The 16,716-nt window shown below is 41.0% G+C and overlaps 1 protein-coding gene across 1 annotated transcript in view; it reads right to left on the reverse strand.

Moving 5' to 3' along the window:
• Window positions 1–13,637: 13,637 nt before the first annotated feature.
• LOC132914984 (acetylcholinesterase-like) overlaps window positions 13,638–16,716 on the reverse strand; it is a 152,063-nt gene continuing 148,984 nt past the window's right edge. The window contains exon 6 of the mRNA XM_060974576.1: window positions 13,638–13,978. Within this exon, the coding sequence (XP_060830559.1) occupies window positions 13,854–13,978 (125 nt within the window). The 3' untranslated portion in view covers window positions 13,638–13,853. The remainder of the gene's footprint in view (window positions 13,979–16,716) is intronic.

Here is a 16,716-nt window from a genome sequence, read left to right on the forward strand (position 1 = left end):
ATAAGAACAGGTCGTAAGGGGCTAAATCTGCTAAACCTACGAACAATTAGTTTTCAGATTCAGTCCCTTGTTCCTATTTCTCAAAATGAAATGGAAGCTCAAGGGACGTCGTCCCGACGTTTCAAAGGAGATACAAGTTGAATCGCAATAGGCGTTCAAATTTGGACTGTTGATAAAGCTTTTATAAACTCAGGCCGATTTCTATTAAAATCTTTTTGCTGGATTGCTCGGAAAGTTCGTTCCGATTTTTAAGGAATTTGGTCGACGTAAGGAGTCACATTGAAAAGCTTTTCGGCGAAAAATTTGAGAGGTTCTGGAAGGATGGGACATTCGAGTCGCGTGAAAGACGGAGAAAGGTTGTGGAACGAAATGACACCTATATAATTCAATAAATGTATATCGAATGGAAATGTAAATCGGAAGGAACTTTCCGAGCGACCAATAGCACCTCCTATACTTGACAAATTTCCAAACTCGATTTTCCCGAAGACGAATCGTCATACGAAAAGATCTTGTATTATATTTTCTTCTTACTTCTTCACAAAGAATCACCTAGTACTCGCGTGTTGTCGTTGAAGCCTGTGTAATTATTTGGTTATTCGTTAGGGAGGAAGTGGAGGACCGGAAGTGAAAGGTGGAGGAAGTCCTCGAACTTGTAGTAATCGTCGTATCGTTTATTTCATTGTAACTACATTAATTTCTCTTATACATAGCATCATTTCTCTGCTCTCTTCCTCTTTCATTTTTTTTTCCTTTTTGGTTTCGATTTAATCATTACGTACAACGGTGTGTAACATTTATAATATCTTTATCTTTTATTTATTTTTGTTCTTCGTAACCTAACAACGTTTAACGCGACACACAATTTCACAAAATTTGTTCTCCCTTTCTCTCTCGCATGTTTTATTCTCGTAGTACATTCTTTCACGCACGCATACACACGGTTTCATTCTCACCCTTGCTCTTTATATACTCTTCTTCCCTCTTTCGTCTTCTTTTTTCTTTTTGCTCCGTTAACATCCCTTCCTCTTCTATACCTTTTCTTTTTTTGGGCGATTTTTTGTCTTTTTTCTTGCTCCTTAATTTTCTGACTTTCGCTGTTTCAGCCTGTGCTCCCCTTTTTCTTTACCTCGAATTCTCGTCGACGAAAAGCGAAAGCGCGAGCACTCCGTGCAAGTGCATTGTTACGTACATACACACACACACACACATATATATATATAATATATTTATATTATATATAACATATATCGTTTTATATAATATATATAATATATAAAAATCAGTTATATATATATATATAGAATATGTCTGCATATGGTGTTACATCATTATATATATTATATACAGACATGCACGATTCTGTCCACTATGATAGTCGTTAATTAGCATATTAAAACAAAGTGAAGTTTCCTTCCTTTTTCCCTCATCTCTCTGGAAAACTATGCTGTTCTCCTCTTTCTATCCTGACACGCGACTAAAGCATATATATGGAGAAGAGAGGTTATCTTCGTTGAGCACATTTTATTTCATTTTATTATTTTATTTTATATTATTTTATTTTATTTTTTCGTTTGCTTACACCTCGAAATACAGTGGAACATGGGAACCATAGAAGACATTCGAAAACAGGTAAAGGACGATAAAAGAAAATCTTAAGAATACTACGAAGATATATCTCAACAAAACCTTTCCTTAAATTCTTTGATAAAAAGATGATGGTTCTTTGTTTAAAGGGACTATTAAAGGCGTTGGAATTATTGAGCACACAACGATTGACATGAAAGTCTCTAAAATGTGTTGGCGCGTTGGTCTTGTCTTCCTTTGATTCAGCGAAGAGATTAACGCTTCTTCCCATCCCTTGCATTATTTCCTTACCATCCCCTGCATTATTCGCATTGCACGTGTCCGAAGCTATCGGATGCAAGAGAATCTAATTTCCTTCAGCATGATCGATAAATGAATCTACGCGAACGACTCACCATGCTGGATACAGTTACGATTAAACTATTATACTACCGTGTTAATTCAAACAGGCGTATCTGGTCAAAGGCTGGTTTCCAGGAAAATCACTTTTACCATTTAACAAGCAATCATCGATTTCACATACGTCCAAAATATAAAACCTTGTTACGTATATCTTCGCTTTCCATGCGAATACCGTTTCCTTGTTTCATACGCATATAAATAAATTATTTCTGTTCTATCTGGCAGCAATAACTTCGCTTAAGCAAACGTCGCAGATACTCCCCTTTCGTTTTACACGGCAGTACACGTCAAATCGAGACGCGTATCCCACGCGAGTATCCGGCGCTAAACGCGTCGCATTCTGTACCCTTATTACTGAACAATTTGTCGTATTTTTCATAAGAATGGCAGGTATTCCATGGAAAAATAAAGCGAGGATCGTTGTTTGTTGGATCGGAATCCGGGTGTTGGCCCACTTAGGTCGAGTTTGCCCCGCGGAAACGATCAAAGGGGTGGCTTTGAAGCGTGCTCGGGGGTAAGCCAGGTGTGTGCCTGTATGCACTCGTATTCATCTGTTCTTTTCACCGTTTCCATCTTCGCCTCAAAGTATACCGAGCCTCGCGGCTTGCTGCTTTCTCCGTGTTTCTTTTTTTCCCTTCTCTCCTTCTTTTTCGCCAAGGTGCGCGCTGACGGGGATGAAAAAAGAACGAAGCAAAAGAGCGAGAAATTTCCTCTTCTGCGGGCGGAATAATTTAGGCGGCTCTCGACTTGCCACGGACGCGGATACGTCAGCCTCTATTTTTAACTTATGTCCGCGAAACATTCCGACGAAACACTTCTACCACCTTCAATCACAACTTTTCCTTTCGCTCGCGGTCCAAATTTCTCCTTTATACGCTCCATCAGTCTCTTTATCTGCTATCAACTTTCTTCTTTAATCTTATTCGTTTTATCTATCGCCAGTAAGAATGCGGGGATTCTTGGTAATTTTAAACGAAATTTTTTGTCACTTTATCGACAATGAAACACTCAAGCAACGTTAGAATCCGACGTAATTTGAATTTTCCTGAAAATATTAAATTCTTCTTCTTAATAACGAGATTACCGGGCGTCGATCGTACAATATTTTGTAGCCAACTACTTCAATTTGCTTTAAGCGTCCCGTGACTCACGGACAGGCGTTTCCAACCAACTACGTTGGTGTTTCCAAAGCGCGAATTTTTTAAAATATTGCTGGACTGCGGATTTCTATGAATTCATGAAGAATTGGGAGATGCAAAATGCATAGAAAATATACAGTGGCTACTGTATGTAAAAAAAGTCTCTGTACACCGCTGCATTCACGTACTAGTTAATTATTTTCGATTACAATAAATTCCCCATTATTTAGCAATATTCGTATCGTTTAATGATACTTTCGAACCGTCACAAAAATGTAATACTATAGAAACGAAACGTTAGAAGCCAGAAGAAAAAACCATTGCCATTGGAAAATAAGAATTAATGAAATAATGTATTTTTTAAATTATAATAATTTTTATATTACAATGTTAAGTGGTTGAACAAATCTTTGCATAGATTCTACGTATTTATACCGAAACGAAGTTATACTCGTAGGAATTTAAACTGTAAAAACATCCGCGATCTGATTATCGATCTTCGCATAGTTTAACTGACTTTTCGTCTTAACATTCCGCGATCGCAGTAGACCTAAGAAAATTTCCGAGAAACACGAGAAACGCGATCGGAGATGAAAAGGGAAACTTCGGTCCCATCTCCGACAACGATCGATGGAAATAGACGCAGGTACATCTGGTTTCGTTGCTTCTTCTATTTTCCTGCTATTTTTTCTTCTTTTCGCATTCGCAGTCAGCGTTTTACGCATCCTTCCCTGGCTCTCACCGGTTTTATAGAAAACCTCGTCTCTCTTTCGCTTTTTCCTCCCAGTTTAAGCGGATTCGCTGTGCCGCTACTACTTTCCCAGTGGTATAGCCCTACGCTAGCCTCGGCCTCTCTCTCGGTTAAGTACCACTCTCATCTTCCTCGTTTTCGCTTTGTCGTTGTCTTTTTTTATGCGAACGGCTCGTTGCTTTCCCCATTTTCCTTTTTTTCTTCTTTTTCTCTCGTATTCTGGTAGTACAGGCAGGAGAAAAGTACTATGTCGTACGTTTTAGTCGCTTTACAGCTGCACCTTTGGCTCCACCCCCGCATCACCGTCACCACCACCTGTTTCTCTCACATTTTTTTCCTTTTCTTTTCTTCCGTTTCAGAGCACCGCGCCTTTCCTTTGCTTCCCGCTACTTTCCTGATCGATAGCTGTTAAGCGCCAGTTAGATGCAGTCGGATTAAGAATTGATACAGAAGTTAGGTTAGGTTGAGTTCGACCTAGTCTGCGAGTTAAATAATAGTTTGCTTCTCGTAAGTTGGATCCGCGTTTGAATAATTGATAATTTTGATTCTGCGTCGAATTTCATTTCGACCAGACAGTAAGCTGAGAAAAGATTGCGGTAGAAAGACTCGGGCCAATTGAATTTGAATTTACAACGAATTAACCTTGATTAGTTAGGTTAGGTTAGGTTAGGTTTAGTTGGCTGAAGGTTAGACTCCTAATTGGTAGAAAGCTGCGTTCACGTAAATGAAGCGTTTTACGTGATTTATCGTGACTCAAAATTAGTTAAGTTCCAAGTTAGATATATTTCACCTCTCTAATGTGGACGTAAATGATTTCTAAAACTGTACGAGAAATAGAGTCGAAAACCAATGATTTTTATACATTAAGAGGTTAGGACATAAACTTTCAATGCAATCAACTAATCCATAATCGTTAAACTATCACGATACGAATATAGGATATAGAATATCTTGAAATTTATTTTTATGAAATAGGACAATGTTTTGAAAAAATTGCGTGCGACTGAAGTGCCGATTAATTGTCAGTTCAACGCCACCAAATATTAGGCCCAACCGTGCAAACAGTCGTTCTGTATTTTCGCGGTTCTCCCATTCTCCGCTGACAGGCAAATGAAAAATGAAACATCACCGAATATTCCGAATGAAAATTGATAAATTCTTAATTACTCGGCCGAGAGAAAACGCCGAATGAATTCCACGGGATTGGTTTTCACGCGTCCGTCGGCACGATGGTCGCACGTAACATCGATACACACGGTCGAAACGCATCGACGTTGAACGAAACCACCGGCAACCTCCCAGAAACGAAATACAGTGTTCACGTTCACGCACCATCGAGTCATTTAATTAGCGAAATAACCGCGTTCGATTCCTTCGTTCTTCTACTTTTTCTCGATTTTCGATAATCCATTAACATAGTAAATCAACGCGATGTTTCTTTCTTTCTTTTTTTCTTCTTTTTTTAACCTCGATTTACCTTAGGTACTCGATTCTGTTTTTTATCATTGTGATTATCCAATATCGAGTTATGTTTCTTGACATCGTAATTATAAAAGGAGCGTTTCGAGGAATTCGTTTAACGATGTTTCTATCGCTAGTTTCTTCTCTGGATATTAATCTGAACAGACGCGAAGAAATCGCACACGGAATTATGTCTGTTAAATTATTGGAATTTTATTTACGTCCTCAATTGTGCAGTATGTGTTATTGTAAAATTGTTTTGTACTTTCCAAGCTCGCCAACTTTTTTTCTGCGAAAAGAAAGTTTCCAAAGGTTTCTTTTACGTCAAAAGGTTCTCCGCCAATTAATTTTGATTATTGGAACCTTTTCCAGAACCAGCTCAAATATTCCTATTGCACCCTGTATAAGTTACTTTGAACTATGAATATCATATTTTCCAATAATATCGCGTCTGTGCAATTTTCATATTATTTTACTGCTTGGTCCTCAACTCGGTAGACACGTTCTTCGTTAACCTGTTGGATCTATTTTCTTTAATTGAAAAGAGGAAGAAAAAAGTACCCTTTTCATTCGCGGTTTGTTGGCGTTTCTTTACTCTTTTTCCTGTTCTCTCCGTGTTCGTTCTTGCGCTTGGTTCTCGTTATTCGACGAACAGTCAGAGATACGAAACACGGAATAGCTCTGTCGAGTCATATACTCGCGTTTCTTCGAAACGATTAGGCCAGTTCAGAAGCTTGGTCTCTTCGCGAATCGCTCTGTTACGGAACCTTGTTTTACACTCTCGCCACCTCCATTCTCTACACATATTTTTTAGCGAAGATAGTAGCAGAATTTGAAAAACATCGAGTTATGAATATTTTTCGTCCGAAGCTTCGTTCTCGAGAAATAAATTTGGAAAATTCTCTGGATATTCATGCATTTAACAATATTGGAAAATTTTACTTTTTTACGCCGAGTTTGATACTTTAGATTCTAACAGCCTCAAATGGTAACCATTATTAGCAACTGATTTGATGCAGTGTATGCGTCGGTAATAGCGAAAGTGTCAAACATCTCATCTTCCGTATCGACAAGTAATTTTCACTATAACGATATCACGTTACAACGAAACATTTGTGAACAAGTAGGAGCTAGAACGCGTGTAAAATACTACAAGGCTGAAGTGAGAAAAAGAAAAAGAACTGTTTCTTTGAAAAGATATGGGATATTTGATTGGAGAAAGGCTTGTTTCCGTATACACCGTTCCACGTTAGCAAGGATTCCTGGAACAGCGTGCTTTCAGGGGCATCACCGCGCCCGCCAGTGACATCCTGAACGCATCAATCGCGATCAATTATACACTATGAGCTGCACACGCAGGAACAAACTATCTAAAGACAAATATTGACCCATTTCAGTTCCCAGACTTCCACGCGAACGGCGTTCTACGCTTGATTATCATTTTGTCTAACGTTTCCTGCTTCGCTTGATCTCGAAGGTAACATGGACACGTGTGGCTCCAGTTTGCTTCCATTGAACTCTCCAATTGCAAGTTTCGCTCTTCACCGAGAAGAGATCAAGATTGAACTTCTAACTTTCAATTTTTATCATCGAATTTTTCTTTCGTTATACCAATGAAGAAAGAGACTTTGAGCCTTTTTAGACGAGAAATTCGAAATTCCTTCGTACGTTCGAAAAATAGCAGCATCGATCCAACACTCAATTTGATTGAAATGTTAATCGTTGATCGTATCGTTAATTGTCTTAATTGGCTAATAGCCGCGAGGACACGTCGATCAGTTAATTTGACGCGAGTAATGAGAACGCGAGGTCTCCTCTTGTGGACAGGGTGTGTGAAATGGGTCGAGCGTGTTTTACGTCGAGGCACTAATCCTAACATTAAGTTTTCACGACAAGACGCATGGGTAATCAACTAATGATATGTGAGGACGTGCTTAGCCGTTAATGAGAGGGGTGCGCATGGACGCCGCAGATGCGTATACGGTCCTTCCGCTTACTCGCCTAAATTTCTAACGAAGACACGCCATCGCTGCGAAATATCCGGACGCTCGATTGCCTTCCGCAAATTCTTACTTAATTTCTTACATGCACAGTGTTTTGCTTAAAAGAAGTCTAGCGACGCGGCGCAAGAGAGGTTAAGGTTAGGGTTAAGGTTAGGGTTAGTGCTAGGATTAAGTTAGGTTAGGGTTAGAGTTAGGTTGATCCTTATCTTTTATCGTTACGTGTTGCTGTATTGTTTTGTCTTTATGTGAAATAACAGCTCCTTATCCGCATTTCTTACGTTAGACTTCTTTCCAGCAACGCAAAGTATCTCTCCAGGGACGAATTTGTCAAATAAAATACGAGAAGATATCTTTTATCATTCCTAAGTCACGGCTTGATAAAATCGTCGATCACGTTTAACGTTTGGGTAAGAAAAATGTATTCTTTTCCGATTTCCTAAGTAGAAAATCCCAGCCATCGATCAATGAAAAATCGATCCAACTGTCTGGATACTTGGGAACGATGGTGCGCGTCGAATTGGTGTCACCAAAAAGGCTACGAATCACTCGCGACAAAGAGTTCTTCGAATAAAAGAGCATAGTGGCAGAGGTTAGGTATTCACGGGTCTGGATTAGGTCCCAAACCAGTTAGATCTAAAACAGGCACCAGTTAAAGTTACAAGCTAAAATCGTAGAATTAGGCTTAGGTTAGGTTTCAGCTTAGGCATCGGTTAGATCTAAGTTAGGCGTTCGGTTAAGGTCTCGCGGGAAAAATTGTTTCTTAGGCCTGTTTTAGGCTTGAGCTTTGTTTCGTATAGGTTGTACCCTGTTGTCTTTCTGATCCTTTGGTATCGTTTTAACGAACAATCACCCTATCTCGTGTGGATGGGCCTTGGAATTCGTTTACAATATACGATGCTTGTCGCAAGGGTCGAGCGAAGGTTTTTTTTTCCTCGAAATTCGTTAGGCGAAGTTGCAATTTAATCGACGAGTGATACAGTAGCTTTAATAGTGACTGATCGAGGCCCACTATCGAGAAAAGCCTGAGACGATAGTCTAAGAGCCAACAATATCGTTTGGTAGAAAATATGGTCGTACTACTTCTTTGTTTCTTTCTCTCTCGTTTTTAATCAAAATACCAGATCCTTTCTCTCCTTCTGTCATTCGTATTTTCATACATTCATACACAGACACAGACACAGACACACACATACACACACACCTTCTCTTCTTCTCTCTGCTCGTGCTTTGTTCTCTGTTTTTTTTCTTCTTTTGTCTTTTTTTTAGTGTGTGCACGCGCTGTCACACGGTGATTAAACGCTCGATGCTCTAACTACGAAAAGATCTCTAACGATAGAATCAACTCTCGCTATATATGATATATTTATATAGGTGATATGTACCAAATGGAAGATTCATGTTTCAGCGTGCCGTTTGCCGCGAGACGAGCACGAGTCCTCTAACACTCCAATTGTTAAGCTCGTTCGCGAACCTTTTTTCCCTTTTTTCTTCTTTTTTTTTTTTTTTTTTTTTTACGAGAGGATTTCATGTCGACAGCAGGAGCTTCCAAACCCTGGAGCGTTAAACAGTCATCTTTTAAAACGGGAGTATATTTTCTCGAAGCTTGTTTTATTACCTTTAAAGTTTCACGCTTGGTATTTCCAACTCCGACTCAACAACTTTTGATTCGAAAAATATTTGAAGAGTATTTCTAGAAAACACAACAAGTGACAGAATTGAAAAAATTTGTTTTTTTTTTCTTGGAGAATGTTCTATATATTAATAGAGAATATTTCAGTATAGAATTGAAGTGAAGTTTCCTTTCTAAATAGTAATGAATAATCCTAGAAGATCGGTTTTTGACTTTTATCTATACCATCTATTTAATATAAATGAATGGAACATTGAATTTTCTTTGCAACTAATAGATGGCACATACAGGATTGTCTTTTTCATCAATTTGGACTACATTGATGCATAAGTGTTCTTTTCCTCCTGAAAAACTTGTTTCCTGGTATTTACAGTATTTTCTACAAGCACTCTTCATTTTATTTCATAGGTAGTGTTGTAATGAGTTTCAATCACGACTAGGTTTGCATTTCTCTGTCGATTATGAATCCCTCCCTCTCGTTATTACAATTTATGGTTCGATTAATATTTTATCTCAGGGATTGCGCTACGATGGAATTCAATCATAGAAAAAATATTACCAAGACTCGTCTGGGCTCGTCTCGCGCGAACGATCGCGGCGCACTCTCGCGGCTGTTTCATTGCGACTCGGAAATTATCGGATGGCCTCTTAAAACGTTGTATATATATGTATATGTATATCTATTTTAATCGATCACTGTGTCTAGAATGTCGCTGTGTGGACACCTACGTCACGGAGCAAAAATTACACGGGTGCCTTAAAATTGCCTTACATCTACTTTGCTCGACGGCACACGTAATTAGATATACAGAGCTTGCATGTATATTTATATGTATATACATATATTGATCCTATACACTCACATATATATGTATAGATCGATATGTATGTATATATACGTTATATGTATATGTATATTTACATTGCTTAATGTATCTCTTAAGTTTCTATCTTGTTTTGTTTAACGTGTGTACGAGATTAATTCACGAGGTGCCATTTTTTTTCATTTTTAGTTTTTCTGTATACGTGTGTCTTTTCGTGTGTGTCTCTGTTTCTTATCTTTTTGGTTTGGTTTTTTCAGTAATATCTGGCAGCCGTGCGAAGAAGTTGAAAAATCGCTTCCCCCCCTCTCCCCCTCGCCCTTTCTCGGTTACTCCTTGTCCTTTCATGCTTCAGGGGTGCACAAGCCCTTTTTGGTTTCATTTCGGCTTTTTTCTTTCTTTTTTGAATTCCAGGAAACCGGACGTGAAAGGTCCGGGCAAACGAAACGAAATTATTTGTCCATGTGCTCGCGTTTCGATTCGAGGGAGCGTTCTTTCTTCGTTGCGTTCCTTCCGGTTGCACGTGGGGAGGATCGATATAAAGTTTGTGTTCGAAGGTAGAGAAAGTGTACGGTAGTTGAGAATTGACTGAAATAAAGAAGCTTCTCGTTATTTCCCACTTTTTCTAGTTTACTTGTTCTTATTTAAAATTCCTCAAGCTTTTCTTCCCCTCCCCCTGTTTCTTTAATGAATGCTGCCATTTTAGCGGTGCACCCTTGACATTCGCTCCGGCTCTCGAGAGTCGCTCGAGTTTGACCTGGACTGCCTCTCTTCCAATGGATCATAAGATCTCACTTTTCCTTTTCCTCTCTCTCTACATAGATATGACAGATTATTTCCTCACTGCTAATACTCGTGCATCACTTAGTACTTCTCTCTATATATTTTCTTTTTTTTTTGTTCTTTTGAATATTTTGTAGCAATTTAATTTATCTACGATTACTTCATCGACTGGTATTGTCATGTTAGCTGTGCCCATCTTGAAAGTCCAGATCAAAGGTGTCTTATGTTTCGTGTTCATTTTTGTTCTTGCCCATGGTCCTTGCTTTCGAAAGTTTCATCCCTTCTATGGATCCTTGGAACCTGTAAAACTGCCAGCACTTTTATGGGAATCCAACGGTATTTCGCAAGATGAAGAATAATTCCGAGAGGGTGTAGGATAGTTCTGAAACTTGAGGCGCCGAGCTTCGAGCAGAGATTTCCAAGGAATTTTGTCTTCTTTTCGAAATACAGGTACTCTCGCTAAAGATTATCCTTGCTAAAAGACCGAGGTCGCGTTGCCAGACGTCCTCGACGATCTTGGAATAACAATAATTTCGACATCGCTAGAAAAAGGTGGTGCATAGATCGATGAGAAACGATTGTTCGCATGAAAGATCCTCCCTTAGGCCGTGGAGTTAATCTTCTTTGTTCAGCAAAGATTTATTGTCGATCGAAAGACGCTCGTCGTTGAAATCGTTCACTTTTCTTCTTCCGGGAACGTCCCGGCGACTAGTTTTTCCATTTTACAATCCTTTCACAATTATGGTCAAAGTGCTGAGGTGGAATCGAGGGAGCTACCAACAACGCGACATAGATTACAGCGTGTATAGAGTGGACACGTTACTGTTTAGAGTTTCGAACGACAGATGGCGATAATGTTTGCCTTTCTCGAAAGAACCAACGATTTAATAACTTTCCACAAATCACATGGACTAATTTCTTTTTTCAACTTGTCCACAATCAATTGTATTCGTCAAAAACAGACTTCGAATACAGACAGATGGCGTTAATGTTTGCCTTTCTGCAGAAAACCAACAATTCAATAATTTTCTATGAATCACCATCGATTAATTTCCGCTTCTAATTTATCGAAAATCAATTCTACTCGTTAAGAACAAACGGATTTCGCATGGAATATTCAACCAGCGACAGATGGCGTTAACGTTTGCCTCTCTCCGAAGAACCAATGGTTTAATAAATTTCTAGAAACCACATCGATTAATCTCCTCTAATTACTTATCCAAAATCGATTATTTTCGTCAAGAGCAAGCAGGCTCCGAGTGCAATTTTCAAAAATCCCATTTTACCACACTTCTGGCCAAGATTAGATCGACCAGGTGTCTTAGGTCGAAGAAACGGTGGATCGTTTCGGTCGAGCGGATCACGAGACGTTCGAAGCGTGCGCGTTCGGTGTGAAAGAACGGCGACTTCCGGCGAGCGATGGTACGCGCCGGCGAGACAGGGAACTTATTTATAACGATACCGAGGTTGGAAAGGTTGCCAGAGAGAGGCGGGTTTGTCCAATTTTGTGGAGCGGACAAGCGAAGCGTAAATTCCTCGGGAAACTGACACGATCTTTCCCTCTTCTTCTCCTCTTTCCCTTCCCCTTCTCTTACCCACCACTTGCTTGTCTTTCGTTTCGACGAGCAAATGGCACTCCCCGATTCGAAGGTGTTCTCGAGCCACCACGAGGACATCAGTCTGCACTTAACCCGTTGAATTTTCAAGAACCCTCTTCGTTGAATCCTTAAAGCCGGTTTTCAACGGTCGACCGGTTTCGAGAATCCCGATTTAGAGACCCCCTTACGCTTGATTCATGCTCCGTTTGATCACTCGCTCGGATCGAGTGTCTCATTAAGAATTTCACCTTTCCCCGGATTGGTTTCCATTTACTTTCTCGAGTATCGCGTTGGCATCAGTGGTACGTTTTCAAACGGAGCTGTTTCTCGATTCTGCTTTGCCACGGAGGAACTCCTTCCACTGCAGTCGATCGGGGTGGTCTAATTGGTCTAGTTGGAAACCGCCGCGGTTACAGATCCACTTCCTCCGCTCTTTTCCATCTTACGAGGACTCGGTCGTTGGTTGATCTGTCTTTGAAGAAACGCCGGAGTGTTCTTAATCTCGGTGTTTTGACCGAGGAATTCCCTTCGTTCTCGCAACTTCGCAACCCGTTTGCCGTCTATTCGCAGAAATGCTTCAAAGGTCTGAAATCGCCTCGCCTCTTTCGCCGGGCAAACTTTCCGAAGGCAATTTCACTTGGAAACTCGTGGTAAATCGTTCCGTGGCTCTTTCGAACGGTTTAAAAGGCTACAACAACTCGGGGCCAAGATGACCGGTCATCCGAGCTCGCGTTCTTCGACGAGCAGAAATTGTCGCCAGGATTTTGGAGCGGGTCCAAGCGATCCAGGATCCCCGCGCGACCGTTCTTATGTAAAACCGGAGCACTTGTTGCGTTTTACTAATGAAACTTTTGTGTCACGAGCCATCGATTGCACGAACAGGTGGTTAATAGCGGCTGGTGTTTACGCCAGCCCTGCAACACGTCCTACCCTGTCACGGTATCGATCGGGCCCGCGTTCCGCTATTATTTATGCAAATTCCATGTCTGTGCCAATGGCCCGTCATTTTTATTCAAATCCCTGCGGTCACCGGTATTTTCGGGACGATCGACAGTTAGCCCAATTCTAAAACCACTGGTCTATCGAGAGTTTTCACGCCTGCAGCCATCCTTCGGGTCTTTTTGACCCGACCTCTACGGGACTTGCCGCGGTCTTCGCAAGAGGAATCGATAGTTCAACCTTTTCCACATCCAGCCCCAGTCCCCGGTCGGAGACACTCGAGCGACGTAACTCGTTAGGCTGTCCTCGTTTTCTCGGTTCATCAATCTTCCAGCCCTGGCCATTAAGTCGCCGCGATTCAGGTTTTTTCCACGAAGCCTTAACGAATCTGCTTCGCGAATAGCCGAATCTTGCTTATGCAAAGTTTAGGCAGAAATCCCTGTTCCCTCGAAACTCTCGCAAATCTCTGATTGGAATCTTTATTATCTTCTTCTTCCTCTCTCTTCCTCGATATATAGATATATTTTCGTGTTTTGTCTATGGGAGGGAGAAAAGTGGTCGTTCGACGGCAATGGGTAAGCCGGGACCCATTGATCTACCCAAACGATTAGCAGGGTGTTAACCACTAACGAGATCCTGGACCGTGAACGAAGCCCTAATACCTGTGCAACTGTTTGAACCCCGGATTGCTGGCTTTCAGAAGGCTGTCGATCGATAAACGGTCCCCCTTGCATTGTCTTTAAATGACTCTCGACAGTACCAGGATCGACGACAGCGCCGTGATCGCCAGGGAGTTGCCTAGATCCTCCGCACCTGCCGACACGCTCGAAGCTATCGCGCTGTTACAGGCTTTCGGAGTTACATCTGAAACAGAAAGCGAGAGTATAACGTTGGAGGAATACTCGGCGAGTAACGTGATTTCGAACAGCTCCGCTCTTGATCCTTTTCGTTAAAGGAGCCCCGTGTCGAACACGGTCCTCGGTACAAAGGCGATTTACCTGCCTGCTGGGAAATATATATTCCGGCGTTTGGCAGATTGCAACCAATCTCTAGCGACCATCATCGATGCTGCGATATTTACATGTAATACGCGATATAACGAATAATATAATTTTAATAATACAATTTATAATAAAATAATTTCCACGAGAATCACGCGTTTCCATAAATTTGGTACAAAATTCTGCGCAACGTAACAACCGATTTTGGAAATTATCGAGATCGAAGAGTCGAAGAAACCGATGATCGTCTCTCCTCTCGAGAGTCGGAGGAAGCTTCTCACATTCTTCCTCCGTAGATAATAAACGATCTATTCGATAAATAATTGCGGTTGCTATGGGGAAAATCATTTTTATTTACAAAAGACAGCGCAAGGATAAAGAACTGGAGGATTCGCGGGAAGTAAGGGAGCGTGATGTTGGTATATAGGCAGGTGTTTTTCGAGTTAGGCGTCGCGAAAAATGCTGCAAGCCCTTGGCTCAGGCTGGTACGTGATCCGTGAGGTTGCCATTAAGCGGAGAAGATCGATCACGAGCCACTCACGCGATTCTAGCTCGCGCCAAGTCCCTTCTGAATTCAGTGTATAGAACCGAGTTTCCGGATCCTTTAAAGGTCCGCACGGACTGGGCTACGTTACGAGGAACAGTGGGTCTTAACAGTCGATCGACTGCATCCTCGTTCGACTGTATCCTGACGATTGAACGATGTCGTCGATGGATTGTGAATCATCGAACAAGGCAACGTAGGCTTCAATACACAATAGGGCCATTGATTAGCTAAACATAGCATCATCTCATGATCTTCTCTAGCCCTCTAACTCTCGGACACCATTTGATGCATAGTTCCATTAATTTCAATAGGTGCAACATTTCGTTTTAATTTAATAACAATCAACCAATAGTCGCACTTTCGCCGAAATTCATCGTGCTGATACCAATCGAGACTGGCCAAGCCAGTTAACTTGAAATTCCTGTCACAACTGTCCTCATCCCCGGAGGATTATATTTTAGAAGAACTTAAATTGCTTAGATCAGCAACTTAGTTACCAACCCAATATTTCCAATAAAAATTAAATAAAGAGTCCTGTTATACGGAATCTTCTAAGGAGAGCCAGTATCCTAGCTCGCCTAACCGATAAGCTTGTTCATCGGTAGACCACGAATATTTATGCAAATTATTATTACTATTTACTCTTAATATTTATTGCTATTATTATCTACACTAAATACCGTAAGAAATACTCTGTTTCTTTGGATATTTCATATGTTTCCGTATATTACCTAGCGTTTTATAAATTGTGCCATAATAACCATAAAGGTCCGTGGTGTATTCATCACCGCAGACGCAATTCGAAATACGATTCCAAACTTTTGATCAACGATGTACCTATCGAGTTACGAATCTCACGCTGTATACGGGTCACAATGTCCATTTGTTAACTGTGTCCTAAAATCACCGGCGTGACTCGTATTTTTCACCACAAATTCGATCTATAAACCAGTGTATCGCTAATCTCACGCGCTATCGTCGCGCAAGGAGTTTGAAATGTCTTTCATGTTTGTTTTACGACGTCTTTCGCTCTTCTTATCGGGATCCGATGCTTTGAAAGAAAAAAAAAAAAAAAAAAAAAAAAAAATAACGAAAGGAAAGAAAAAAGCCGATCGGTCACACGGGTCCACGAAAATTGTCCAGGACCGCAGAAAGCTCAGGGAACTCGCAATTCCCAGATTAATATCGGAAAACCGGAATACAGAGGGGTTTCTTCTTGGCGAAGCGGGCAAACGGTAGCCGTCTGACCACAAAATAACGAGTCCACTGTGGCAATGCCCCCATCGATCAGCGCCGCGAATCTAACGTATCGGTTACCTCGATACTCAGCCTCGACAACGATTCCAGGAATCCCTCGCTGCAATTCGACGGAGCAGCAGCAGCAGCCTGTCGTATTCCTAATGCCTGTTTAAGTTTCCGCCGTTAAACCACGAAATAACCGTTCATATTACAGCGTTCAACGTACCCACCAATCCTCTCCCCTAGCTTAATTAATGGGACGCTTAATTAGTCTACTAGGAGGGAGGCAGGTGTGCAAATTGCCACGATCCTCGTTTCTTTTAATAAGAGTCGCGGCCAGCCTTCAGGATCTTGTACAATCGATAGAAACACTATATCACGAGTGGACTATGGGATTTCGTATACAGGGTGGACCGTAATTCGTGGTATAAATGGGGTCAGGGGTATTCTATGGATTGGCAATAACAATTGGGAAAGAGACGAGGAACGTTGTATAAATAGATTATAGACGGTTAAGAAAGATTCTATCAATGAACACGTCGAACGGTATATCACGAATTCCGTATGTATATGGTTGGCCGAGAGTTATACAGGTGCGTGTGAGTATCCCATAAAACGTGCTACTGTTATGTATTATAGTTGTTCATAAAATAGCGTTTCACGCTTGGAATAATAACGCCGGACAATAAAGTTACTTACCAAGTTACTGTAACTTAACGCTTTACCGACTGATAACTGATTAATCAGTTTTTGTCTCCGACGCTTACCGACCGATAGCCTATTCATCGGCTTTTGGTCGCCGATGATCTTTTTCA

This window comes from Bombus pascuorum, chromosome 15, assembly GCF_905332965.1.
Source record: "Bombus pascuorum chromosome 15, iyBomPasc1.1, whole genome shotgun sequence".
NCBI classification, from domain to species: domain Eukaryota; kingdom Metazoa; phylum Arthropoda; class Insecta; order Hymenoptera; family Apidae; genus Bombus; species Bombus pascuorum.